The sequence below is a fragment of the Theropithecus gelada genome, chromosome 7a (genome assembly GCF_003255815.1).
Source record: "Theropithecus gelada isolate Dixy chromosome 7a, Tgel_1.0, whole genome shotgun sequence".
Taxonomy (NCBI): Eukaryota; Metazoa; Chordata; class Mammalia; order Primates; family Cercopithecidae; genus Theropithecus; species Theropithecus gelada.
Genome location: NC_037674.1, coordinates 19,223,894 through 19,250,073, shown reverse-complemented (window position 1 = coordinate 19,250,073; position 26,180 = coordinate 19,223,894). Strand labels below are relative to the sequence as shown.

At 41.6% G+C, this 26,180-nt stretch overlaps 1 protein-coding gene across 1 annotated transcript in view; it reads right to left on the bottom strand.

Annotated features, from left to right (window-relative positions):
* The window catches only part of WDR76 (WD repeat domain 76), a 43,077-nt gene that overhangs the window by 10,731 nt on the left and 6,166 nt on the right, over positions 1 to 26,180 (bottom strand). The window contains exons 3-10 of the mRNA XM_025390343.1: positions 24,389 to 24,481; positions 23,056 to 23,111; positions 18,624 to 18,747; positions 16,170 to 16,268; positions 16,018 to 16,061; positions 14,670 to 14,823; positions 7,834 to 7,992; positions 1,003 to 1,220 (exon numbers count right to left, since the gene is read on the bottom strand). Coding sequence (XP_025246128.1) covers positions 1,003 to 1,220; positions 7,834 to 7,992; positions 14,670 to 14,823; positions 16,018 to 16,061; positions 16,170 to 16,268; positions 18,624 to 18,747; positions 23,056 to 23,111; positions 24,389 to 24,481 — 947 coding nt within the window. The remainder of the gene's footprint in view (positions 1 to 1,002; positions 1,221 to 7,833; positions 7,993 to 14,669; positions 14,824 to 16,017; positions 16,062 to 16,169; positions 16,269 to 18,623; positions 18,748 to 23,055; positions 23,112 to 24,388; positions 24,482 to 26,180) is intronic.

Sequence of the window (26,180 nt, the reverse complement as noted above, 5' to 3'; positions counted from 1 at the left end):
AAAAAAAAAAAAAAAAAAAAAAAAGACAGAACTCTACTCGGGAAGGTGAGGCAGAAGAATCGCTTGAACATGGGAGGCGGCAGTTGCAGTCAGGTGAGATTGCGCCACTTCACTCCAGCCTGGGCAAAAGAGCAAGACTCCATCTCAAAAAAAAAAAAAAAAAAAAAAAAAGACAGCACCCTCTAATACTCTATTAGTTTTCCCAAAACTGGTGTAGATAACAAGTACAATACTAGACACGTTCCAAAACTATAGCAGATACATGGATCCAGTGCATATAGAAAGACAAGTTTTTTGTTTTGTTTTGTCTTTTTTGAGATGGAGTCTCACTCTGTCATCCAGGCTGGAGGGCAGTGGTGCAATCTTGGCTCACTGCAACTTCTGCCTCCTGTGTTCAAGTGATTCTCCTGCCTCAGCCTCCCAAGTAGCTGGGATTACATGTGCATGCCACCACACCTGGCAATTTTTTGTATTTTTAGTAGAGACAGGGTCTCACCATATTGGCCAGGCTGGTCTCAAACTCCTGACCTCAAGTGATCTGCCTGCCTCAGCCTCCCAAAGTGCTGGGATTACAGGCATGAGCCACCACGCCCGGCTGTCAAGTTTCTAGTTGGTTTTTCAATCCTTCCAAGAAAAAAGCTAACACAGGCCAACAAGTTATAGGTCACATATAACTTTTTTCCCTTAAAATTTAAACTTTCTTCTCATAAGATCAGAAGCAAATACATGATCAGAAGCAAATACATGGCAAATACATGGCAAAACACCAAGAAAAAAAATTTCTTTCAGCATTTTCACTATTTATTAAATCTAAAAGTATTTATTTTAAAAAAAAAATCACTCAAGTCTCAATCAGTGTAGAAAGGAAAATTACTTGGCCTTTGGGTATTACAAAAGTAATACCTTTTGTAATATTTTATTACAGTATCTTTGACAACCAAACTAACCCATGTAATTTTGACATTAAAAGGTCTAAGTCATAAAGTCTTATAAAGACCATACCTCAATCCGGCAGTGATAAAATACTGTCTATGCACTGGGTGGACATGAACAGTTCTTATTTTTCCCATAGAAGAACTGGTAAGTTTCTCATAAGAAGTTCCAGGTGTCCGTCTATCCACCAGTGACATATTTCCATCCCAGTGTCCTACTATCAAAGTGGAGGCATCTTCTGACAAGAAGTCGAAGGAGGAAAAGCTACTTCTTTCATTTCTATACACCTAAGAATATAAGTAACAATCAGCTTGTATCACACTCTTCTTGTAAAGAAAGCCAAAACAGCCAGGCGCGGTGGCTCAAGCCTGTAATCCCAGCACTTTTGGAGGCCGAGACGGGCGGATCACGAGGTCAGGAGATCCAGACCATCCTAGCTAACATGGTGAAACCCCGTCTCTACAAAAAATACAAAAATTAGCCGGGCGTGGTGGCAGGCGCCTGTAGTCCCAGCTACATGGGAGGCTGAGGCAGGAGAATGGCATAAACTTGGGAGGCAGAGCTTGTAGTGAGTGGAGATCCGCGCCACTGCACTCCAGCCTGGGCGACAGAGTGAGACTCCGTCTCAAAAAAAAAAAAAAAAAAAAAAAAAGAAAGCCAAAACATAAATTCTTTGGTAAAAGGGTTATAAAACACTTTACCCAAATAACCTCATTTATCCTCTCATCATCCCCATCAGATGCACAAGACATAATGGAAACACAGTCAGGGTATCTGGGGTGTCCATTGCCTTGAATATTTATCATTTCTATGTGCTGGGAACATTTCAAGTCCTCTCTTCTGGGTATTTTAAAATATACAATATATTGTTGTTAACTATAGTTACCCTATTCTGCTACTGAACATGACAACTTATTCCTTCTATCCAACTGAAAATTAAAAAAAAAAAAAAGGAAACAAAGGCACTGATCAGCTGTGTCTACAACTAAATGGCCCATCTACCCATGTCAGGGCTACATCCCAAATCTCTCAAACCCAATAAACCTCAGTTCCAGATCTACCCTGTGAAACTTAACAGGAAAAGAACTGAATCTGAATTCTACCCAATTGAAATTATATTTTAATATGCAAAGTAACTTTGCCAACCAAGTCCAAGATACACAGCTGAATGCTCACCTACTCTTAGTAGAGGAGTAAATATATACATTTTTTGACAGTTAATCAGGCTACATCTATCAAAATGATTAATGCTTATACTTTTGGACCCAGTAATTTCACTAAGAGATCCGTAACAATGTCTGCTGCAAGATTGCTTATAATAGCAATAAGAAGCAACATAAATATCCACCAAGAGAGATCTGGTTAAATAAATGACGGTCCACCTCTACTTTGAAATACCACACAATGCTAAAAAGAATAAGGTAGTTTTATAGCATTAACTGTCCAAGATATACTATTAAGTGAAAAGAGTTGCAAAAGGCTATGTATATTAGTATGAAGCCATTAGTATAAAGAAGAGGAGAAAAAAATGTGTAACTATATGCTTTGTAAGCACAGGTATACTTTGTGGAAGCATACTGAAGATACGCAACAATGGTTACTTGTGGATAATGCAAATGAAGGACAGACAGATTTACTTTTATATCTGAGTTACTGTAAATATTTTATCATGAGCATTTTTTTTTTTTTGGGACGAAGTCTCACTCTGTTGCCCAGTCTGGAGTGCAATGGCACAATCTCGGCTCACTGCAATCTCCTCCTCCCAGCTTCAAGTGATTCTCCTGCCTCAGCCTCCCAAGTAGCTAAGATTACAGGTGCGCACCACCACGCCCAGCTATATCATGAGCATGTTATTAAGTTTTTAATCACATGTAATCCACAATGCAATCACTTTGGGTTTAGGACTCATGCATATAAAGAATAAAAAATAAATCTTCCTGTCAGCTAAGAGGGGATGACCACAATTCTTACTGTTGAATCATGAATTGCTGATTTTTAGTCTTAAAAACAAGTATTATAAACTAAGAATAAATTAATATACTAACGGCATCACAACCTTCACACCCCACAAAAAGACCAATATATACAAATGAAACTTGGCATACTCAATATATTTAAATGATTAAGAGCAGGGGCTTTGGAGTCAGACAAATCCTGGTGTAAATTCTTGTTCTGCCATCTATGTCCTTGAGCAACATCATAAACCTCTCTTTGCCTCAGTTTTTTCACCTGTTAAACGCAATAACATTACTCATTTTCTAGGCTGTTATAAGGCTTAATGATGTATATAAAGCACACTCAAGATAGTGCCTAGTATAAGGTACCTGTTCAGTCAGTGGTAACTGAAACAAATTACAAATACGTGCAATAGCATGAATGAATCTTAAGTGTTACACCAGGTAAAAGAAGCCAGAAACAAAAGGCTATATATCATTTAATTCCAAATGCTTGACATTCAGGAAAAGGCAAAATTATAGGGACAGTAATCACATCAGTGGTTACCAGGGATTGCAGACAGTGGGAAAATGACTACAAAAGGTTATGATGTAGTTTTGAGGGAAATGGAAATTTTCTTTTTTTTTTTTCTCAGATGGAGTCTCACTCTGTCACACAGGCTGGAATGCAATGGTGCAATCTTGGCTCACTGTAACCTCCGCCTCCTGGGTTCAAGTGATTCTCCCTAGCCCAGCCTCCTGAGTAGCTGGGATTACAGGCGTGAGCCACCATGCCCGTCTAATTTTTTGTATTTTTAGTAGAGACAGGGTTTCGCCATGTTGGCCCTGTCGGTCTCGAACTCCTCATCTCAAGTGATCCACTGCCTCAGCCTCCCAAAGCGCCGGGATTACAGGCATGAGCCACCACGCCCGGCTCTATAGCTTGATTATGATAGTTACACAGGTATACACAATTCACCAAAACTCACAGAATTGTACACCTAAAATGGTAAATTGTACCATATGTACCTTTTTTTTTTTTTTTTTTTGAGAGTCTCCCTCTGTCACCCAGACTGGAGTGCAGTGACACAATCTCAGCTTACTGCAGCCTCTGCCTCCCAGATTCAAGTGATTCTCATGCCTCAGGCCTTCCGAGTAGCTGGGACCACAGGTGCACGCTACCATGCCCGGCTAGTTTTTGTATTCTTAGTAGAGGTGCAGTTTCACTATGTTGGCCAGGCTGGTCTTGAACTCCTGAGCTCAAGTGATCCACCCTCCTTAGCCTCCCAAAGTGCTGAGATTACAGGTGTGAACTACCGTGCCTGACCTATTCTTTGTATTATTGCAAATAATGCTGGTATGAACATTCCTGTACAAGTTTTTGTGTGGACTTCTGCTTTCATTTCTCTTGGGTGTATACCTAGGAGGGATATTGCTAGGTCATATGATAACTCTGTTTAACATTTACGGAACTGTCAAACTTTCCCCAACCAACTATACCATTTTACATACCAATTCTCGATGGATAAGAGTTTCAATTTTTCCACATCATTGCCAACACTTGTTATCACTGGCAAGTGTAGTTATCCTAGTGAGTGTAAAGTGGTATCTCATTGTGATTTGCATTTCCCTAATGCTTAGAATCTTTTCATTTGCTTATTTGCCATTTGTGGTGTTTTTGTTTTTTTTTTTTTTAAGACAGAGTCTTGCTCTGTCGCCCAGGCTAATGTGCAGTGGCACGATCTCAGCTCACTGAAAACCCCACCTCCTGGGTTCAAGCGATTCTCCTGCCTCAGCCTCCCAAGTAGCTGGGACTACAGGTGCCTGCCACCATACCTGGCTAATTTTTGTATTTTTAGTAGAGATGGGGTTCCACCATGTTGGCCAGGCTGGTCTCAAACTCCTGACCTCAGGTGATCCACCTGCCTCAGCCTCCCAAAGTGCTGGGATTACAGGTATGAGCCACTACGCCCAGTGCCATTTCTGTTTCTTTAGAGAAATGTCTATTCAGATCCTTTGCCCATTTTTTAATTGGGTTAGCTTTTTTAATGAAGCTGTAGGAGTTCTCCACCTATTGTTTTAAAGTCAGGCTTATTGAAATATAAGTTACAGCCGTGCGTGGTAGCTCACGCCTGTAATTCCAGCACTTTGGAAGGTCAAGGTGGGCAGATCACTTGAGCTCAGGAGTTTGAGACCAGCCTGGGCAACATGGCAAAACACCATCTCTACTAAAAATACAAAAATTAGCCAAGCATGGTGACACATGCCTATAGTTCCAGCTACTCAGGAGGCTTAGCGGGGAGGATCACTTGAGCCCAGGAGGCAAAGGCTGCGGTGAGCCGAGATCAAGCCACTTCACTCCAGCTAGAGTGACAGAGTAAGACTCACATCTCAAAAAAATAAAAATAAATATCAGGCATGGTGGCTCACACCCGTAATCCCAATACTTTGGGAGGCCAAAGTGGCTGGATCACCTGAGGTCAAGAGTTCAAGACCAGCCTGGCCAACATGGTGAAACCCCATCTCTACTAAAAATACAAAAATTAGCCAGGCGCGGTGGCACGTGCCTATAATCCCAGCTACTCGGGAGGCTGAGGCAGGAGAATTGCTTGAACCCAGGAGGCAGAGGTTGCAGTGAGCCAAGACTGCACCACTGCACTGCCACCTGGGCAACAAGAGCAAGACTCTGCTTCAGAAATAAATATATAAATAAATAATTTAAACACAAATGTTCGGCTGGGTGTGGTGGCTCATGCCTGTAATCCCAGCATTTTGGGAGACCGAGGTGGGCGGATCACAAGGTCAGGAGATCGAGACCATCCTAGCTAACACGGTGAAACCCTGTCTCTACTAAAAATACAAAAAAAAATTAGCCGGGCGTGGTGGCGGGCGCCTGTAGTCCCAGCTTCTCGGGAAGCTGAGGCAGGAGAATGGCATGAACCCAGGAGGCGGCAGAACTTGCAGTGAGCAGAGATCACGCCACTGCACTCCAGCCTAGGCGACAGAGCAAGACTCCGTCTCAAAAAAAAAAGAAGAAATACAAATGTTCATCAACTGATGAACAGATGAATAAAATGTGGAATACCCATACAATGGCATATTATGCAGCCATAAAAAGGAATGAAGTACTGATACATGGCTACAACATGGATGAACTTTGAATACATTTTGTTAAAGAAATCAGTCACAAACGACCACAAATTGTATGATTTCATTTATGTGAAATGTTCAGAATAGGAAAATCTGGCCAGACGCAGTGGCTCACGCTGTAATCCCAGCACTTTGGGAGGCTGAGGCAGGTGGATCACAAGGTCAGGAGTTCCAGACCAGCCTGGCCAATATTATGAAACCCCATCTCGGCCGGGCGCAGTGGCTCACACCTGTAATGCCAGCAATTTGGGAGGCCGAGGCGGGCGGATCACGAGATCAGGAGATGGAGACCATCCTGGCTAACCCGGTGAAACCCTGTCTCTACCAAAAACACAAAAAATTAGCCGGGCGTTGTGGCGAGCGCCTGTAGTTCCAGCTACTCAGCAGGAGAATGGAGTGAACCCAGGAGGTGGAGGTTGCAGTGAGTCGAGATCGCACCACTGCACTCCAGCCTAGGCGACAGATACAGGCTCTGTCTCAAAAAAAAAAAAAAAGAAAAAAAAAAGAAAAAGAAACCCCATCTCTACTAAAAATACAAAAATTAGCTTGGCGTGGTGGCATGCGCCTGTAGTCCCAGCTACTCAGGAGGCTGAGGCAGGAGAATCGCTTGAACCTGGGAGGCGGAGGTTACAGTGAGCCGAGATCACACAACTGCACTCCAGCCTGGGCGACAAAGTGAGACTCCATCTCTACAACAACAACAAAAATTTCCCGGGCATGGTGGTGGGTGCCTGTAATCCCAGCTACTAGGAAGGCTGGGGCAGGAGAATCGCTCGAACCTGGGAGGCAGAAGTTGCAGTGAGCCAAGCTCGCGCCACTGCATTCCAGCCTAGGTGATGAGAGTGAAACTCTGTCTCAAAAAAATAATAAAATAAAAAATAAAGTTCAACTTATAAGACTTCTCTTATTGAGACAATCTGATACAGTTAAGCAAATCTGAAAGTTCATCTCAAATGACATGTTTGTTTTAAGCATTAAGTAGAAGATGTCTTATTTTGAGAGAGGGTCTCACTCTGTTGCCTGGGCTGAAGTCCAGTTACGTATGTAATCATGGCTTTACTACAGCCTCAATCTCCTGGGCGCAAGCAATCCTCACACCTCAGCCTCCTGAGTAGCTATGACTACAGGCACGTGCCACCACACCAAGCTAATTTTTTTTAGAGGCAAGGTCTTACTATGTTGCCCAGGCTGATCTTAACTCCTGGGCTCAAGTGATCCTCCCACCTCAGCCTTGTGAGTAGCTCAGACTACAGGCACACACCACCACGCCCAGCTAGTATTTTTTATTTTTTGTAGAGACAAGGTCTCGCCATGTTGCCCAGGCTAGTCTGGAACTCCTGGCCTGAAGTGAGCCTCCCACCTTGGCTTCCCAAAGTGCTGAGATTACAAGCATAAGCTACCACACCCAGCTAAATACAAGTCTTATGCCTAAAAATGGAAGAGTAAGTTATTTTATTTAAAAGCTTTGGGGAAAAAAAAAAAAGAAATTTAACAAGTGCAAACACATACTACGTGCCAGGCTCTGTTCTAAGTACTTTATCTGCATAAACTCATCAAATTCTCATGACAACAATAAGATCAGTACTGTTAAATCCCATTTCACAACTAAGGAAAGTAAGGCACAATGAGGTTAAGCAACTTGTCAAGGTCACATAACTAGTAATAGATGATCTGGGATTTGCACTTAGGCAGTGTAGTTCTCAAAGTCCTTCTGCTATATCACTTCTCCCAATTGGTATAATAATTATTCATGTGGCATTTCATAGAGAATCTAGAATATCATCTGAAGTCAGCATGTAAACACATTAACATTTACCTCTTCAAAAATAGCCCTGGAAAAATCCCCACAGCGTAACGTGCCATCATAGCTCAGTGACAGTATGTGGGCCGGATTGGCGGGTGAGAAGTAAAGACAGCTAACTGGTTGACTATGGGGATGAAAAACATAAACTCCATCTTCTTTAGGTTGCTGGGTCTGGAAGAGAGTTGGAGGTAAGGGGAGAGAAAAAAAGCTAGTGAAAAGTAGTGATTTTTGTTATGCTATTATGTCATTAAAGAATTTACACTGGATTATATTCAGTCTTTTCTTAGTCTATAATTGTAACCACTCTCCCCATCAGAAAGTCAGAATGAGAAACTTAATCTTGTCATTAACTTTTTGTAGTTTTCAATCCAACAATACCAAGTCACATTAATTTTAACAGTGACCAGCTTTCTGTAACTAACAAACTAGTTTATATATTACTGTCAGTTTATAAAATCCTCAGGAAATGAGAAATCTACTCTATTTCACACATGGTATAATCGCTAACTAAAACAGTATCAGTACCTTACCACTTTGCTTCTGCAGCAGGCTTCTGTATAATATTAACTTACTCATTCTCAGCATAATTTTCATAAGGTATTTGGTCCTGGGACAAAGATGATAGTTTTAAACATACTTTGTTCTCTAAATACACCATAAAAATGCATGTATTTGAATTTCCATATTAATATACCTACTCCTAAGGACTATCCTTTCCACAACTGCATTGCCAACTCCTGAGAAGTCACTTTTCAGATCAAGGTAAGTTATGTTTCTATGCCATATGGCACATTATGAAACACACAAAGCATCACCTCTAAATCTGGCTTAGTCTACTCTGAAATCGTCAAGCATTTTTGTTTTATTATTTTAAATTTTAAAATGGAAAAGTATTTTTAACAGGAAAAAAATGAGAAAAAATTATTATAATCACACATATTCTTCCTGTTACAAGTTAGAAACTACTGACAGACATATTTGTTTATAGCATTTGTTTTCTAGAAAAATAAAACTTTCTCTTGTTATAAAGAACTCAAACAATGCAGAAATGTACAAAGATGAAAGTTTTAAAAAATCACTCCCGGCCAGGCACGGTGGCTCACACCTATAATCCCAGCACTTTGGGAGGCCAAGGCGGGTGGATCACGAGGTCAGGAATTCAAGACCAGCCTGGGCAAGATGGTGAAACACTGTCTCTACTAAAAATACAAAAATTAGCCGGGCATGGTGGCAGATGCCTGTAATCCCAGCTACTCGGTAGGCTGAGGCAGAAAATTGTTTGAACCGGGGAGGCAGAGTTTGCAGTGAGTCGAGATCGTGCCACTGAACTCCAGTCTGGGCGACAGAGCAAGATTCCGTCTCAAAAAAAAAAAAAAAAAAAAATTCCAAATCTAAAATTAACCAAAATTATCATTAAAATACTGAGATTACAGACATCTTTATAGTTCAATTTAATGTGATTCAAAATGGCATATATAGCATGGTCCTTTTTTAAAATTTCTTCTCTATCATTCTATCTGTATAGGTACATATAAATATGTCAAAATAATATAAGAAAAGGAAGCTAAAGGAATTTTTGAACTTCAAGTATTTACAGAGACATTATCTCCTACAATGGCAAAAGTATAAAACAGCAATTGTAGTCATTATGCTTTTTATTTTTTAAACTGTTAATTTTAGACAATTTATATTGATTTGAGAATATTATTCTCACCCTTCCTCCAACAGTCTTCTCTTTTTTTTCTTTTTTTTTTTTTTTGAGATGGAGTCTCACTCTGTCACCCAGGCTGGAGTGCAGTGGCACAATCTCAGCTCACTGCAATCTCTACCTCCCAGGTTCAAGCGATTCTCCTGTCTCAGCCTCCTGAGTCGCTGGAATTACAGGCACCCACCACCACACTTAGCTAATTTTTGTATTTTTAGTGGAGATGGGGTTTCACCATGTTGAGACAGCAGGTAATCTGAAACGCAGATTTTTTTTTTTTTTGAGACAGTCTCAACTCTGTCGCCCAGGCTGGAGTGAAGTGGCGCAATGCCGGCTCACTGCAACCTCTGCCTCTTGGGTTCAAGCAATTCTCATGCCTTAGCCTTCCGAGTAGCTAGGATTACAGGCACCCGCCACCATACGCAGCCAATTTTGTATTTTTAGTAGAGACAGAGCTTCGCCATGTTAGTTAGCCAGGCTGATCTCCAACTCCTGACCTCAGGTGATTCGCCTGCCTCGGCCTACCAAAGTGCTCGGATTACAGGCGTGAGCCACTGCGCGCCTGGCCTTGTTCATTATTTTATACTAGGATTCATACCACCTACTTGTATGGGGTAGAAGGTGTTACCACTCCCATGGGTCAAGAAAACTTCCTTTGAAGACAATCAGTTCTACTATTCACTTTCCCTACTTCCTCTATTTTTCCTCCAGCAACCATTTCCCTATTTCTCATTCTAAAGAGGGAAAATCGGAATACCCAATGTGCTTCTCTCCACTTTTGATAATATAGGAGAAAATTTTCAGGATTTGGTCAATTTACCAGTATGGATTCTGCACATGGGTCAGGGCAGAAGCTAAATTATGCTGTCTCCTAGCTCTGCTACAGGATTCGTTTCTCTCCTTGGTAGCTAGTTTTTGAAGTATACTACATTAGGTTCTGCTTTTTTATTGCAGTAATTTTTTTTTTTTTTTTTTTGAGATAGGGTCTCACTCTGTCAATTCAGCCTGGAGTGCAGTGGCACAATCATGGCTCACTGCAGCCTCAACCTCCTTGGGCTCAGGTGATCTTCCCAGTTCAGCTTCCTGAGTAGCTGGGACTACTGGCACACACCACCACACCCAGCTATTTTTTTTTTTTTTTTTTTTGTAGAGACAGGCAACTCACTATGTCACCTAGGCAGGTCTCAAATTAGTGGGCTTAAGCGATCCTCCTGCCGCAACTTCCCAAAGCGCTGGAATTACAGGTATGAGCCACTGCATTCAGCCAGCATGAGGGATCTTGTAGGGATGATGAAAATGTTCTAAAACCAGACTATGATAGTTAAACAACCGAGTAAACTTATTAAAAACCACTTAGGCCAGGCACAGTGGCTCACGTCTGTAATTCCAGCTCTGGAAGGCAGAGGCAGGTGGATCACCTGAGGTCAGGAGTTCGAGATCAGCCTGGCCAACATCGCTACAAAAAATACAAAAATTAGGCTGGGCACAGTGGCTCATGCCTGTAAACCCAGCACTTTGGGAGGCCAAGGTCTGGAGTTCATGACCAGCCTGGTCAAGATGGTGAAACCCTATCTCTACTAAAAAAAAAAAAAAAAATCAGCCGAGTGTGGTAATGGGCACCTGTAATCCCAGCCACTTGGGAGGCTGAGGCAGAGAACTGCTTGAACCCAGGAGGCGCAGGTTGCAGTGAGCAGAGATCACGTTACTGCACTCCAGCCTGGGCGACAGAGCGAGACTCGTCACAAACAAACAAAACAAAAAGAAAAAAATTAGCCAGGTGTGGTGGCGAGCACCTGTAATCCCAGCTACTCAGGAGGCTGAGGCACAAGAATCACCTGAACCCAGGAGGTAGAGACTGCAGTGAGCCGGGATCGCACCACAGCATTCCAGCCTGGGTGACAGAGTGAGACTCCCACCTCAAAAAAAGGAAAAGCATTGAATTTTACATTTTTAAGTAGGATTTTATGATAGGTAAATTATTACCTCAATAAAGTTACTTTTTTAAAAAACTGGGGAAATTGTGAGCACAGGATAGGCAAGGTAATATTGCTTTTAGACTTGCTAAATCTGTTAATGAGATTGCCAAATGTCCTGGAAAATTAGGTTGATGGAGATACTGGACTATGGAGATCTAGTAACAGATTTTTTTTTTTTTTGAAATGGAGTTTTGCTCTTGTTGTCCAGGCTGGAGTGCAATGGCGCCATCTCGGCTCACTGCAACCTCCATCTCCCATGTTCAAGCAATTCTCCTGCCTCAGCCTCCCAAGTAGCTGGGATTACAGGTATGTGCCACCACGCCCGACTAATTTTGTATCTTTAGTAGAGATGGGATTTCATCATGTTGGTCAGGCTGGTCTCGAACTCCAGACCTCAGGTGATCCGGCAAACTTCGGCCTCCCAAAGTGCTGGGATTACAGGTGTGAGCCACCATGCCCGGCCATAATACAGATTTTTGGAGTCACCAGGAAAGATATGAAAAAAGAATTTTTATGTATGTCTTAAATTATATACAGATCAACCATCCAAAAATATCTTCACTTAATCATGCTAATTTTCAATATTTCCTTTTCAAAATTATTCAAAAGGTAGTCTCAGATGAGTGTGGTGGCTCACACCTGTAATCCCAGCACTTTGGGAGGCTGAAGCAGGTGGAGCGCTTGAGCTCAGGAATTTGAGATGAGCCTACACAACAGAGTGAGACCCCCATCTCTACAAAAAATAAAAAAATTAGCCAGGTGTGGTGCCACACGACCGTAGTCCCAGCTACTCAGGAAGCTGAGGTGGAGAATCACTTGAGCCTGGGAAGTTGAGGCTGCAGTGAGCTATGATCATGCCATTGCCCTCCAGCCTGGGCAACAGAGCGGGACTGTGTCTCAGTGGTGGGGGGCGGGGGAGAGAACAGTAGTCTCTATCCCCATTTCTTCCAGTTCTTTCATTAGCCCCATACTTTCTTAATCTCCTAAAGCCTTTGTTCCTTACTTACCTCATTGTCAAAGCTATTCTCTCAACTCACGAATGGTACCCTATTTTCAAAATCCATGGCCTTTTCTCCATTCTTTTAACTTCTCCGCAAAAGGCTCTGCCAACCTCCCATCCTTAAAACTTATCTCTTGGCTTCTAAAACATACTATTCTGATCTTCTTCCCACTTTTTTGCTTCAGTTTTCTTTGCTAAATCCTATTACCTCCTACCCCCAACTCACATCTTATCAAAATAAGGGAGAAGTTATGATCCCAAAATAAGAAAGAACTTGGTTTCTATCTGTCTCCAGACTTGCAAATTTTGTTTATAAACCCCAACCAACTTCAAGTCACCACTGTTTCTTCATCTTCATTAATTGTCCTTACGGCATTTTTCATGTCTTTGGTCTTCTTCCCCAATACGAAAATAAATTCAGAGAATATTAACTTGACTTTTCTCAATTTTGTAACAACAGACAGCATTTCATGCAGAATTATATGCACAATGAATGGAATTCAGTATCTATTTCTGACTCATCAAAGATGACTAGAATCGTTCCAAAGCAGGTCCCTGGGAAGATATTTTGATACAGCTTAGAAACTGTTTCTTAGTCCATTTGGGCTGCTAAAACAACATACCATAAACTGAGTGGCTTATAAACAGCAGCATTTTATTTCTCACAGTCCTGGTGACTAGGAATACCAAGATCAAGGTTCCAGTTTATTGAGTGTCTGTTAAAGGCCTACTTTCTGGTTCATAGTTGGTGCCTTCTAGCTGAGTCCTCACATGGTAGAAGGGACAGTGGTCTCTCTTAGGTTTCTTTTATAAGAATCTTATTCACTAACCTTATTCACGACCTAATCACCTCCCAAAGGTCCTACCCTCCTAATACCATAGAAATTAGTATTTCAACATATGAATTTCTGGGGGTGACAAAAACATTCAGACCATAGCAGACCATATTTTAAACACAACTAGAAAACTAAACTTTGGGCCGGGTGTGGTGGCTCACGTCTGTAATCCCAGCACTTTGGGAGGCCAAGGCAGGCGAATCACGAGGTCAGGAGATTGAGACCATGGTGAAACTCCGTCTCTACTAAAAACACAAAAAATAAGCTGGGTGCAGTGGCGGGCGCCTGTAATCCCACCTACTCATGAGGCTGAGGCAGGAGAATGGCGTGAACCAGGAGATGAAGCTTGCAGTGCGCCAAGATCGCGTCATTGCACTACAGCCTGGGCGACAGAGGGAGACTCCACCTCAAAAAAAAAAAAAACACACTAAACTTTTTTTTTTTTTTTTTTGAGACGGAGTCTCGCTCTGTCGCCCAGGCTGGATGGCACCATGTCGACTCACTCCAACCTCTATTTCCTGGGTTCAGACAATTCTCCTGCCTCAGCCTCCCAAGTAGCTAGGATCACAGGCGCCTACCACCACACCCAGCTAATTTTTGCTTTTTTTAAGTAGAGACAGGGTTTCAACATGTTGGCCAAGCTGGTCTCAAACTCCTGACCTCAGGTGATCCACCTGCCTCAGCCTCCCAAAGTGCTGGGATTACAAGCATGAGCCACCACACCCGGCCACTTTGTGTGATCTTTTCACATACATGTTTATTTTTTTTTTTTTTTTTTTTTTTTTTTGAGACGGAGTCTCGCTCTGTCGCCCAGGCTGGGGTGCAGTGGCCGGATCTCAGCTCACTGCAAGCTCCGCCTCCCGGGTTTATGCCATTCTCCTGCCTCAGCCTCCCGAGTAGCTGGGATTATAGGCACCCGCCACCTCGCCCGGCTAGTTTTTTGTATTTTTTAGTAGAGACAGGGTTTCACCATGTTAGCCAGGATGGTCTCGATCTCCTGACCTCGTGATCCGCCCGTCTCGGCCTCCCAAAGTGCTGGGATTACAGGCTTGAGCCACCGCGCCCGGCCTCACATACATGTTTAAAGTGTAACAAAGTTTTCTGGCAGTTAATTTATGCCCAGATGGTTAATGATATTCAAGCTAAAAATATTAAAGTTCTATAAAGCAAATTTAAATTCCTCCAGATTTCTAAAATTTGGAATCATAAAGCATCATAAAGCCCAAAATTATAAGTCTCACGCAACATTTATAAACACATGGCTCTAGCCTATTCTCTTCCAGACTATTTGCTTTAGACAAACTATAATATATTCAAGAATAACAACTTACCAAATCACAAAGTCCAACTTGCCCAAATTTGGCCCCAACTGCTACCAAAGTTCTAGTCTCTGATGGGTGGAGAGCCATAGAGAATATTGGGCCTGTGGTAACTTTGTAAACAGTATCTTCACTAATGACCATGCCATTTAAATTGGCTCTGTAGCTAAGAAAATTAGAAAGTTAAATTTTGTAAGTAAAACCAATCTCAATAGTCAAAATAAGTAAAAGATTATTCAAAAAGAAAAATTACAATCAGTAAACAAATATGGGAAACTATTCAATCTCCTGGTAACCAAGGAAATCAAATTAAGCAATACTCTTTCACTTTTTAAATTACCCTTGATAATTTTACCACCACCAAAGACTGGTAGGCTGCAGTTAAATACACATAATCACACATATAGCTAGTGGAAGAGTAAGTTCGTATAAAATTTTCAGAAGAAAAAAAGACTTTTGAGAAACAATTCGGCAATGTGTACTAAAAGCAATAAAAATGTTCACAATATTTGATGCATTAATCTCACTTCTGGAAATCTAACCTAAAGAAATAATCCACTATCATATCCATATACTTCAACAAACACACAAAACTAAATGGAAAACAACCGCAAATACCAAGCAGGTAGGAGGAGAAGTGAATTCCTTCTACTCAATGGAATATTTTATAATTATTCAATAATTTTAAAGACTCTAATAACATGTAACTACAAATGAAAAAAGCATAATGCAGGCCAGGCACAGTGGCTCACACCTGTAATCCCAGCGCTTTGGGAGACCAAGGCAGATGGCTCACTTGAGCTCAGGTGTTCAAGACCAACCTGGGCAACACAGCAAAATCTCATCTCTACAAATACAAAAATTAGTGAGGTATGATGGTGCATGCCTGTAGTCCAAGCTACTTGGGAAGCTGAGGTGGGAGGATCATTTGAGCTCAGGAAGCAGAGGTTGCAGTGAGCCAAGATTGCGCCACTGTACTGCAGCCTAAGCAACAGAGGGAGACCTTGTCTCAAAAAAAAAAAAAGAAAAAAGTATAATGCAAAATTGTATATACATTACAACATACAGTAAAAATGTATGTGGATTCACTCATTTATTCAACACTGAACATTTATTCAACACTGAACATATATTATGTGCCAGGCACTGTTCTGGTTATTGAAATAAAATTCTTGCCCTCATGAAGCTTATATCCTAGTAGTATTGTATACGGCAACACTTGAGAGGAAATACACAAAAACAACGGTTGTTAGGGTGGAAACGTTTTATCTTACTTTCAAAATTCCCTAAAATGGTGTATAGTCTTTATAACTCAAACATCTCAAAAAATATAAAAGAAACACAAGGAATTGCAACTTACCTTTTAATGCTAGATAATCCTTTCTCAGTGTTCTTACTACTTGGCTGAAACATTGGGAGAGATCAAAGAACTACATTAACACACACGCACATATATATGTAGTATATATTTCCTTAACAGATGATTCTAAAGGCTATTAGCCTTCCCACTACCTTGTTCATTCCTGCCCATGTGTGCAGAAATCCTTTAAATCGTTCATTGTCTTCTTGATTTTCAGAAGTCATTTCTAAAGGCCCAGGAGGTAACAAAGGCTGTTATAAAAAATAAAAAGTTATTTGTTAGTCTCGTAAATTTGTTGGTTTACATTTACCTAGAATGTAAACACAAGGAGGGCAAGGGTATTTGTCTGTTTTCCCACAACTTCACTTTCAACATTAACAGTAACGGTGGCATATCATAGACACTCAAAATAATTGTTCAATAAATGAATGCCAGGTACCCTATAAATCAATAACATGTATTATCTCATTTAATCCTCTCAAGCACCTAGTGAATGAGGTATTACATTTTAAAGACAGTGGATTGAAACTTAGAGCCTGTAATCCCAGCACTTTGGGAAGCCGAGGCAGGCGGATCACGAGGTCAGGAGTTCAAGACCAGCCTCTCCAACATGGTGAAATCCCATCTCTATTAAAAATACAAAAATTAGCTGGGCATGGTGGCAGGTGCCTGTAATCCCAGCTACTCGGGAGGCTGAGGCAGGAGAATCGTGTGAACCCAGGAGGTGGAGGTTGCAGTGAGCCGAGATTGCACTATTGCACTCCAGCCTGGGCAACAGGGCAAGACTCCGTCCCAAAAAAAAAAAACACAGAAACTTAGAGGAGTTAACTTGCCCGAAGTCACACAGCCATTAACCAGAGAAGCTGAGAACTGACTCAGATTATCTTAACTCATTACTCAGTATCATACCTACATTACTAATTTTTTAAACAGTTTGTAACCAACCAATGGGTGAGAAATCATGTTAATATGTCACAACTAGCAATTTGTTTTAGTGAATGAGACTAGAATAGAAGTATCAGGCCAGGAACATGGCTCACACCCGTAATCCCAGCACTTTGGGAGGCCGAGGCAGGCAAATAGCTTGAGGCCAGAAGTTCGAGACCAGCCTGGCCAACATGGCGAAACCCCATTTCTACTAAAAATACAAAAATTAGCCAGGCGTGGTGACACACGCCTGTAGTCCCAGCTACTATGGAGGCTGAGGCACGAGAATCACTGGAACCAGGGAGGCGGAGGTTGCGGTGAACCAAGATCATGCCATTGCAATCCAGGCTGGGCGACAGAGGGAGACTGTGTCTCAAAAAAAAAAAAAAGAAATACCAAAGTGCACATGTAGTGTCACTTGACAAACTGTGGTTTCAGTTGCATATATGTGTAATGGTTACAATGTAAATATCTTTTTTTTTTTTTTAATTTAATGTCTCAAGTGATGCTCCCACCTTAGCCTCCTGAGGAGCTGGGACTACAGGCACATGCCACCACACCCAGCTAATTTTCGTATTTTTTTTGTGAGGACAGGGTCACTTGATGTTGCCTAGGCTGGTCTCAAACTCCTGGGTTCAAGTGATCCTCTTGCCTCAGCCTCCCAAAGTGCTGGGATTACAGGCATGAGCCACTACACCTGGCCATAAATATATTTGTGGGCTGAGGCTTCAAAAAAATTTGGAAGCTACTCTTCCATGCTGCTTCCCGTAACACCTGGATTTGCAATTTGCTCCCAGAGCACCTTCCTAATTAGTGCTATCTTCCTATTTACAATTAAACACTGATATAAAGTATTAAAAATAGGTGTTCTTGAAAAATATTATTTAGACGATGTTTGCTAAATAAAACTCTACTCACTAAAATTAAACTACACATTATCACATATTATTAACATTAATATTTTATTGATTACTAAGCCCTTAATATAATGTGAGAAACCTGATAGATACAATTTATCTTCACAGTATCTCTTTGAGGTTTCTTTTTTTTAAAACTGACATAAAATTGCACATATTTACTGAGGGTTCTATTATTGCTGACATTTTTTTAATGGGGAAACGATCAGAAAGGTTAATTAACTCACCCACAATCCTATAGCAGGTAAGTCCCGCAGAAATACAGAATTTAATCCAGTCTTTACGACTTTGAAATCTTACTCATCAAACCATAGAACAGGCCAGGCGCAGCCATTGCAGTGGCTCACACCTGCAATCCTAGCACTTTGGGAGGCCAAGGCAGGCAGATCACTTGAAGTCAGGAGTTCAAGACCAGCCTGGCCAGCATGGTGAAACCCCGTCTTTACCAAAAATATAAAAAATCAGCCAGGTATCGTGGCATGTGCCTGTAATCCCAGCTATTCGGGAGGCTGAGGCAGGAGAATCGCTTGAACACCAGGAGTGGGTTGCAGTAAGGCAAGAGCATGCCACTGCATTCCAGCCTGGGTGACAGAGCGAGACTCCGTCTTAAAAAAAAAAACAAAACAAAAAACAAAACCATACAACATTCAAGAATGAAATATAAAATTAAACATAATTTAATGAACTTTTAGTCTAGTTTCAACACTTCAAATTTTTCAGTATTTTATTACATTAAAATATTGTATTTGCACATTTTCTTACAGTTTCATCTGCTACTAATGTCGGCGGTGTTGGAGTTGCTGGTAATGAAACTCCCGAAGGATCAACTTTTAGTAATCGCATTGACCTTCTACATCCAACCCCATTTTCTCTCTTAGGCTTCTTTCTACAGGAGTGGGGAAAAATTCATGTTATACTCACAAAACAATAAAATTTACTAACATTAAGGAGATAACTTCTAGGAATATATCCCACAGATATATTTATACATTGCATATATATACATGGCCACAATTATTTTAATAAGTATGGAAAAAACTTAAACCTAAATGTTCATCAAAAGGTGAGGTCTGTTAAATCATGGTGTACATATCTAATAGAATAATATGCAGCCATAAAAAGAATGATACAGATCTTAATGCACTGCTGAAAGGAACCCTAGCTTATAAAAAGCAAAAACAAAGTCCAGTACAGGTTTACAAAAAGGTTACATATACACATACATTTGTACACGCTGAGGTTACCTATGGAGGAATACACATAAAACTACTACTTCTAGGGAAAAGGCCTGGAAAACTAAGGTCTAAAATAGGAAGGAAACGTAAACGTTTCACTGCATTCCCTTCCATACACTGTAGTTTACTTTTTTTTTTTGAGACAGAGTCTCGCACTGTCGCCCAGGCTGGAGTGCAGTGGCGCGATCTCGGCTCACTGCAAGCTCCACCTCCCGGGTTCACGCCATTCTCCTTCCTCAGCCTCCCGAGAGCTGGGACTACATGCGCCCGCCACCACGCCCAGCTCATTTTTTTGTATTTTTAGTAGAGACGCGGTTTCACCGTGTTTGCCAGGATGGTCTCGATCTCCTGACCTTATGATCTGCCCGCCTCGGCCTCCTAAAGTGTTGGGATTACAGGCGTGAGCCACCAAGCCTGGCAGTTTACTTTTCAAATAATATACAGTCCCTATTTTTTATGCACTATTTTTTCATTTTAAAAAAATTCATTTTAGGCCGGGCGCGGTGGCTCACGCCTGTAATCCCAGCACTTAGGGAGGCCGAGACGGGCGGATCACGAGGTCAGGAGATCGAGACCATCCTGGCTAACACGGTGAAACCCCGTCTCTACTAAAAAATACAAAAAACTAGCCGGGCGAGGTGGCGGGCGTTTGTAGTCCCAGCTACTCGGGAGGTTGAGACAGGAGAATGGCGTAAACCCGGGAGGCGGAGCTTGCAGTGAGCTGAGATCACGCCACTGCACTCCAGCCTGGGCTACAGAGCGAGACTCTGTCTCAAAAAAAAAAAAAAAAAAAAAAATTCATTTTAAAATGTCAGGGAAAGAGAAGCCTCTGAAATTATTTCCAAAAATTCACAAAAAATTATCAGCTATAGTCCACATTAGTTCGAGAATTAGTAAAAACTTTTTTTTTTTTTTTGAGATGGAGTCTGGCTCTGTCACCCAGGCTGGAGTGCAGTGGCCGGATCTCGGCTCACTGCAAGCTCCGCCTCCCGAGTTTACGCCATTCTCCTGCCTCAGCCTCCCGAGTAGCTGGGACTACAGGCGCCCGCCACCTCGCCCAGCTAGTTTTTTTTTGTATTTTTTAGTAGAGACGGGGTTTCACTGTGTTAGCCAGGATGGTCTCGATCTCCTGACCTTGTGATCCGCCCGTCTCGGCCTCCCAAAGTGCTGGGATTATAGGCTTGAGCCACCGCGCCCGGCCTAAAAACTATTATTGATTGAAAGTATACTATATACTAAAAACTGTACTCAACATTCCATCTCATATTTAATCCTCAAAAAATACGCCTGAGTATATGGAATAATATGGGCTGTCATACAATCCTCCTAGAAATCTACTCCTAGAGAAACTCCCATACATAAGCACTAAGAGACTTAAGAATGTTTAGAGCAGCACTTTTCATAATAAAAACCTGGAAACAACTCAATTGTTCATCAACAGTGGAATAAAATGTAGTACATTTATCCAGTGGAATATCATATAGCAGAAAAAAAGAATGAAATAAAGCTGTGCACATCAACATGGGTAAATTTAAAAGCATAAATATGTAAAGATGTGCAAAATAAGAAAATCTCAGAATATAAAAATGGCATATTGTATGTGAACACCAAAAAAAGACAAAGCTAAACAATAGAGTGTTTAAGGATACACTCACTGGTAGTAAAACTATAAATCAATAGCCAGGCGCAGTGGCTCACACCTGTAATCCCAGCACTTTGGGAGGCTGAGGCGGGCGGATCACTTGAGGTCCGGAGTTCCAGATCAGCCTGGCAAACATGGCAAAACCCCGTATCTACTAAAAATACAAAAATTAGCCAAGCATGGTCATGAGCACCTGTAATCCCAGCTACTCAGGAGGCTGAGCCATGAGAATTGCTTGAACCTGGGAGGCAGAGGCTGCAGTGAGCCAAGATGGCGCCACTGTACTCCAGTCTGAGCAACAGAGCGATACTGTCTCAAAAATAAATAAATAAATAAAAATGAAACTATAGGCTGGGCACGGTGGCTCACGCCTGTAGTCCCAGCACTTTGGGAGGCTGAGACAGGTGGATCACAAGGTCAGGAGATGGAGACCATCCTGGCTAACACGGTGAAACCCCGTCTCTACTAAAAATATAAAAAATTAGCTGGGCATGGTGGCGGGTGCCTGTAGTCCCAGCTACTCGGCAGGCTGAGGCAGGAGAATGGTGTGAACCCGGGAGGCAGAACTTGCAGTGAGCTGAGATTACGCCACTGCACTCCAGCCTGGGCAACAAAGTGAGACTCTGTCTCAAAAAAAAAAGAAACTATAAATAAATGCAAGGAAATATTATCACAAAAGTCAGCATAGTGGTAGTATCTGGAGGGAGCTGTATATATGGGCCTTCGGGGGTACTCATAATTTCTATTAACCTGGATGGCAGGTACATGGTTGGGACCTATATAATTTTTCAACTACACAAATACATTATATGTACCTTTTTATATGTATATTTAATAATTTTCAAAAAAATTTAAATCCTTCTGGATTAGCATAACACCAGTTTTACAGAAAAGGAAAGAAAAATTATATAAAGTATTCAAGGTTAATATCATAGCTGTAAGTGACTGAATCAAAACTTGAACCCAAATTTGCTACATCTCAAAGCCTATGCTTCTTCCTCTACATTATGCAACTTCCATACTATCAACTTGCTACTACCTATGCAACTATTAAGGGCTGGAATTTTGTGATTTAGGAAGAAATCACCTATCTTGGCTAATAAAAAACATTCAAATGTAAAGGTACTAATCAGCTGGCAACAGGACCAGTGCTACTGTTTTTCCAGTGTTAATGATGTTCCTCTTACAGTAACTTTTCATACTTGAAAATACCTGGCCATGATTAAAGGTCTAGCTTTTCTCAAGCTAATTGTCCTGTAACAGAATCAAACCAAGTAAATGAAGCTACATTTCATTAGGATCTGGCACTAAACAAATGAGCTAATGATACCAAGATTTTTAGTTTCTTCATTTACATGTACGCACTACCAAAATGCAATGGAGATAATTCAAAATTTAAAAACCCTGGAGTTCAAATCCTAAAGCTACCACTTATAAGCTGTTTTGACTTTCAGCAAATAATTTTTTTTTTTTTTTTTGAGATAGAGTCTGACTTTATTGCCCAGGCTGGAGTGCAATGGTGTGATCTTGGCTCACCACGACCTCCGCCTGCCAGGTTCAAGTGATTTTCCTGCCTTAGCCTCTTGAGTAGCTGGGATTCAGACATTTGCCACCATGCCTGGCTAATATTTTAATTTTTTTTTTTTTAGTAGAGATGGGTTTTCTCCATGTTGGTCAGGCCAGTCTCTAACTCCCGACCTCAGGTGATCCCCCTGCCTCAACCTCCCAAAGTGCTGGGATTACAGGCATGAGCCACCGCACCCAGCCAACAATCTTATATTTTGAGCCTGATTTCTAACTCACAAAATGAATATATTACCTACCACATACATGGATGGATACAGTGGTTGTCAGAGTTAAATGAGATAATACACGACAAAATTGCTAGATCACTGCAGTATGTTTCATAGATGTTCAATAAATGTTAATTCCTTTCCTTTATTCTAGGACTAAGAAAGCAAAAACAAATTGAGACGCAAAAAGACAGCTAGAAAAATTAAAAGTAAGTAGAAGAGTCTTTAAGAATAATAGTTTTCTAAGTAACAATAATTTAGTGGAAAAAAAGATTTCCCTCCATTATAGCAACAACAAATATAAACAAAGTTCAGCTCTCAATTGTATTTGCTCCATATTATTTTGATGAAGATGAGAATTGTAAAGTTATTAAAGGGTAGCATTACCTCAGAGATCCTAGAGGGACTGAGATTAAACAGCACTTGACGATCTGTTAAGCTTACTATGCCAAATCATTTTTTTCAAATTATAAAACAGTTGAGCAATGTATCATGGTTCAGGCATTGCAAACCAGGTATTTTACCTCTTGGATTTAGGAGGCTGTCTCTTCTCTATGATTTCACGGAGTCTTGCAGCAGACTGTAAAGTATAAAAATCATGTAAAAATGTTTTAACTACATATCTTACCTTTTAAAATATTAGGTATCTGCTACTATACCCACGTTACACTAAGGTCTATTCAGGAACTAAAGATCCTAAAGATAGGCCATAAGTCATGATCAGCGTTTCTGTACTCCAGCCTGGGCAACACAGCGAGACCCTGTCTCAAAAAAAAAAAAAAGGCCAGGCGCAGTGGCTCAAGCCTGTAATCCTAGCACTTTGGGAGGCCAAGATGGGCGGATCACAAGGTCAGGAGATCGAGACCATCCTGGCTAACATGGTGAAACCCCGTCTCTACTAAAAAATACAAAAAACTAGCCGGGCGAGGTGGTGGGCGTCTGTAGTCCCAGCTACTCGGGAGGCTGAGGGAGGAGAATGGCGTAAACCCGGGAGGCAGAGCTTGCAGTGAGCTGAGATCTGGCCACTGCACTCCAACCTGGGCGACAGAGCGAGACTCCATCTCAAAAAATAAAAATTAAAAAAAAAAAAGGCCAGGCGTGGTGGATCACACCTGTAATCCCAGCACTTTGGGAGGCCAAGGCGAGTAGATCACTGGAGGTCAGCAGTTCGAGACCAGCCTGACCAACATGGTGAAACTCCATCCCTACTAAAAATACAAAAATTACCCAGGCATGGTGGCAGGCGCCTGTAATCCCAGCTACTCAGGAAGCTGAGGCATGAGAATCGCTTGAACCCGGGAGGCGGAGGTTGCAGTGAGCCGAGATCACGTCACTGCACTCCAGCCTGGGCAACAAGAGCAAAACTTTGCCTCCAAAAAAAAAAAAAAGGGACAAAAAAAAAAAATGCCTTCGAATCAATGGAATACAGTAACCTCTTCCTATTAAGTGCAAAATCTGCTCCTATTTTAGCCTTCCTCATCTGACACTATGAAACCTGGTATGTTATTGACCTTCTGGTGGGAGTTATGACATCTTGGGTTTTATTACTCTTGTTGTTGTTTTGAGACAGGGTCTTGCTCTGTTGCCTAGGCTGGAATGCAGTGGCACGATCGTAGCTCACAGCAGCCTCGACTTTCTAAGCTCAAGCCATACTTCCACCTCAGCCACCCCAGTAGCTACGACTCCAGGCATGCATCACTATGCTCAACTAATTTACTTTTTATAGAGGTGGGGGATGGTCTCCGTATGTTACCCAGGTTGATCTCCCACCTCCACCTCCCCAAGTGACAGGATTACAGGCGTGACCCACTGCTCCCGGCCCAGCAACTTGGTTTTAAATACAGACTCCACACAAACCTCAGACAACTGAAGAGAAGCAAAAAAGTCTGCATTTTCTGATATGTTCTTCAGTCTCTTCCTTTCGTAGGGTGACAATCCCGAAAAATCATCCTATAAAATTTACCAAAAAGATTCCATTACTTTATATAATCTATAGGAAAAGCACTTCACAAAACTATGTGTTTCATTTTCTACACGAATACTTTACTTCAAATTGTACTACCTCTATTCATTTCATGCCATCTAACCAAAACAGACGTTTGCTGAATTGGATATTTCAGTAAATCTTAATTTGGGATACTCACAGAGTATCTGTATGGCTTCCCAGTTAAGAAGTGATCTGATATTAGAAATCAAGTAGTATAATCTAGTAGCAAATTATTTCCTAGTGGCAATTAATTGTACTATTACTCAAAAGTTATTTTTGGCCAGGCGTGGTGGCTCACGCCTGTAATCCCACCAATTTGGGAGGCTGAAGCAGGTGGATCACCTGAGGTCAGGAGGTCAACACCAGCCTGGTCAAAATGGTGAAATCCCGTCTCTACTAAAAATATAAAAATTGGTCAGATGTGGCGGCTCATATCTGTAATCCCAGCACTTTGGGAAGCCAAGGCAGGCAGATTACCCGAAGTCAGGAGTTCAAGACCAGCCTGGCCAACATGGTGAAATCCTGTCTCTACTAAAAATGCAAAAAAAAAAAAAAAAAAAAAATTAGCCAGGTGTAGTGGCAGGTCCCTGTAATCCCAGCTACTCTGGAGGCAGGGGCAGGAGAATCACTTGAACCCAGGCGGCAGGGGTTGCAGTGAGCCGAGATCATGCCATCGCACTCTAGCCTGGACAACAAAAGCGAAACTCCATCTCCAAAAAAAAAAAAAAAGTCATTTTTATCAAACAAAAAAACTTTCTTTAAATGCAGTAGAGTAAGTACATGTCTCTACTTTCTCTTAAAGAGCCACTAATGTAACAGTAAGCTAATGTTTTTTAAACCCTGAGATATAAGACAGTATATTCAGGAAATAGCAAAATACTATAAGAAAATTCAAAAAATAAGAACAGAAGTTTTTAAATCCATTAAAAGGCTTAAATTTAGAAAGTAGAACAAAAAGATAAACACATGGACAGAAAAGACAAAAAACAGACTCAATCTTAGAGGTCCAATATCCAATTCATTGTTTGAGAAACTGCAGAGAAATTGGAAGAGAATCAATCATTAAAAAATAATAAAGGCCAGGCGCGGTGGCTCACGCCTGTAATCCCAGCACTTTGGGAGCCCGAGGTGGGCGGATCACAAGGTTAGGAGTTCGAGACCACCCTGGCTAACAAGCTGAAACCCTGTCTACTAAAAATACAAAAAATTAGCTGGGAGTGGTGGCGGGCGCCTGTAGTCCCAGCTACTCAGGAGGCTGAAGCAGGAGAATGGCATGAACCTGGAAGGTGGAGCTTGCAGTGAGCCGAGATGGCTCCACTGTACTCCTGCCTGAATGACAGAGCAAGACTCCGTCTCAAAAAAAATAAATAATAATAATAATATAAATGGGAGGCCGGGTATAGTGGCTGTATACAAGCCTGTAATCCTAGCACTTTGAGAGGCCGAGGCGGGCAGATCACCAGGTCAGGAGATCAGGACCATCCTGGCCAACATGGCAAAACTCCATCTCTACTAAAAATACAAAAATTGGCCGGGCATGGCGGCACGCGCCTGTGGTACCAGCTACTCGGGAGGCTGAGACAGGAGAATTGCTTGAACCCAGGAGACGGAGGTTGCAGTGAACGGAGATTATGCCACAGGACTCCAGCCCGGGCGGCAACA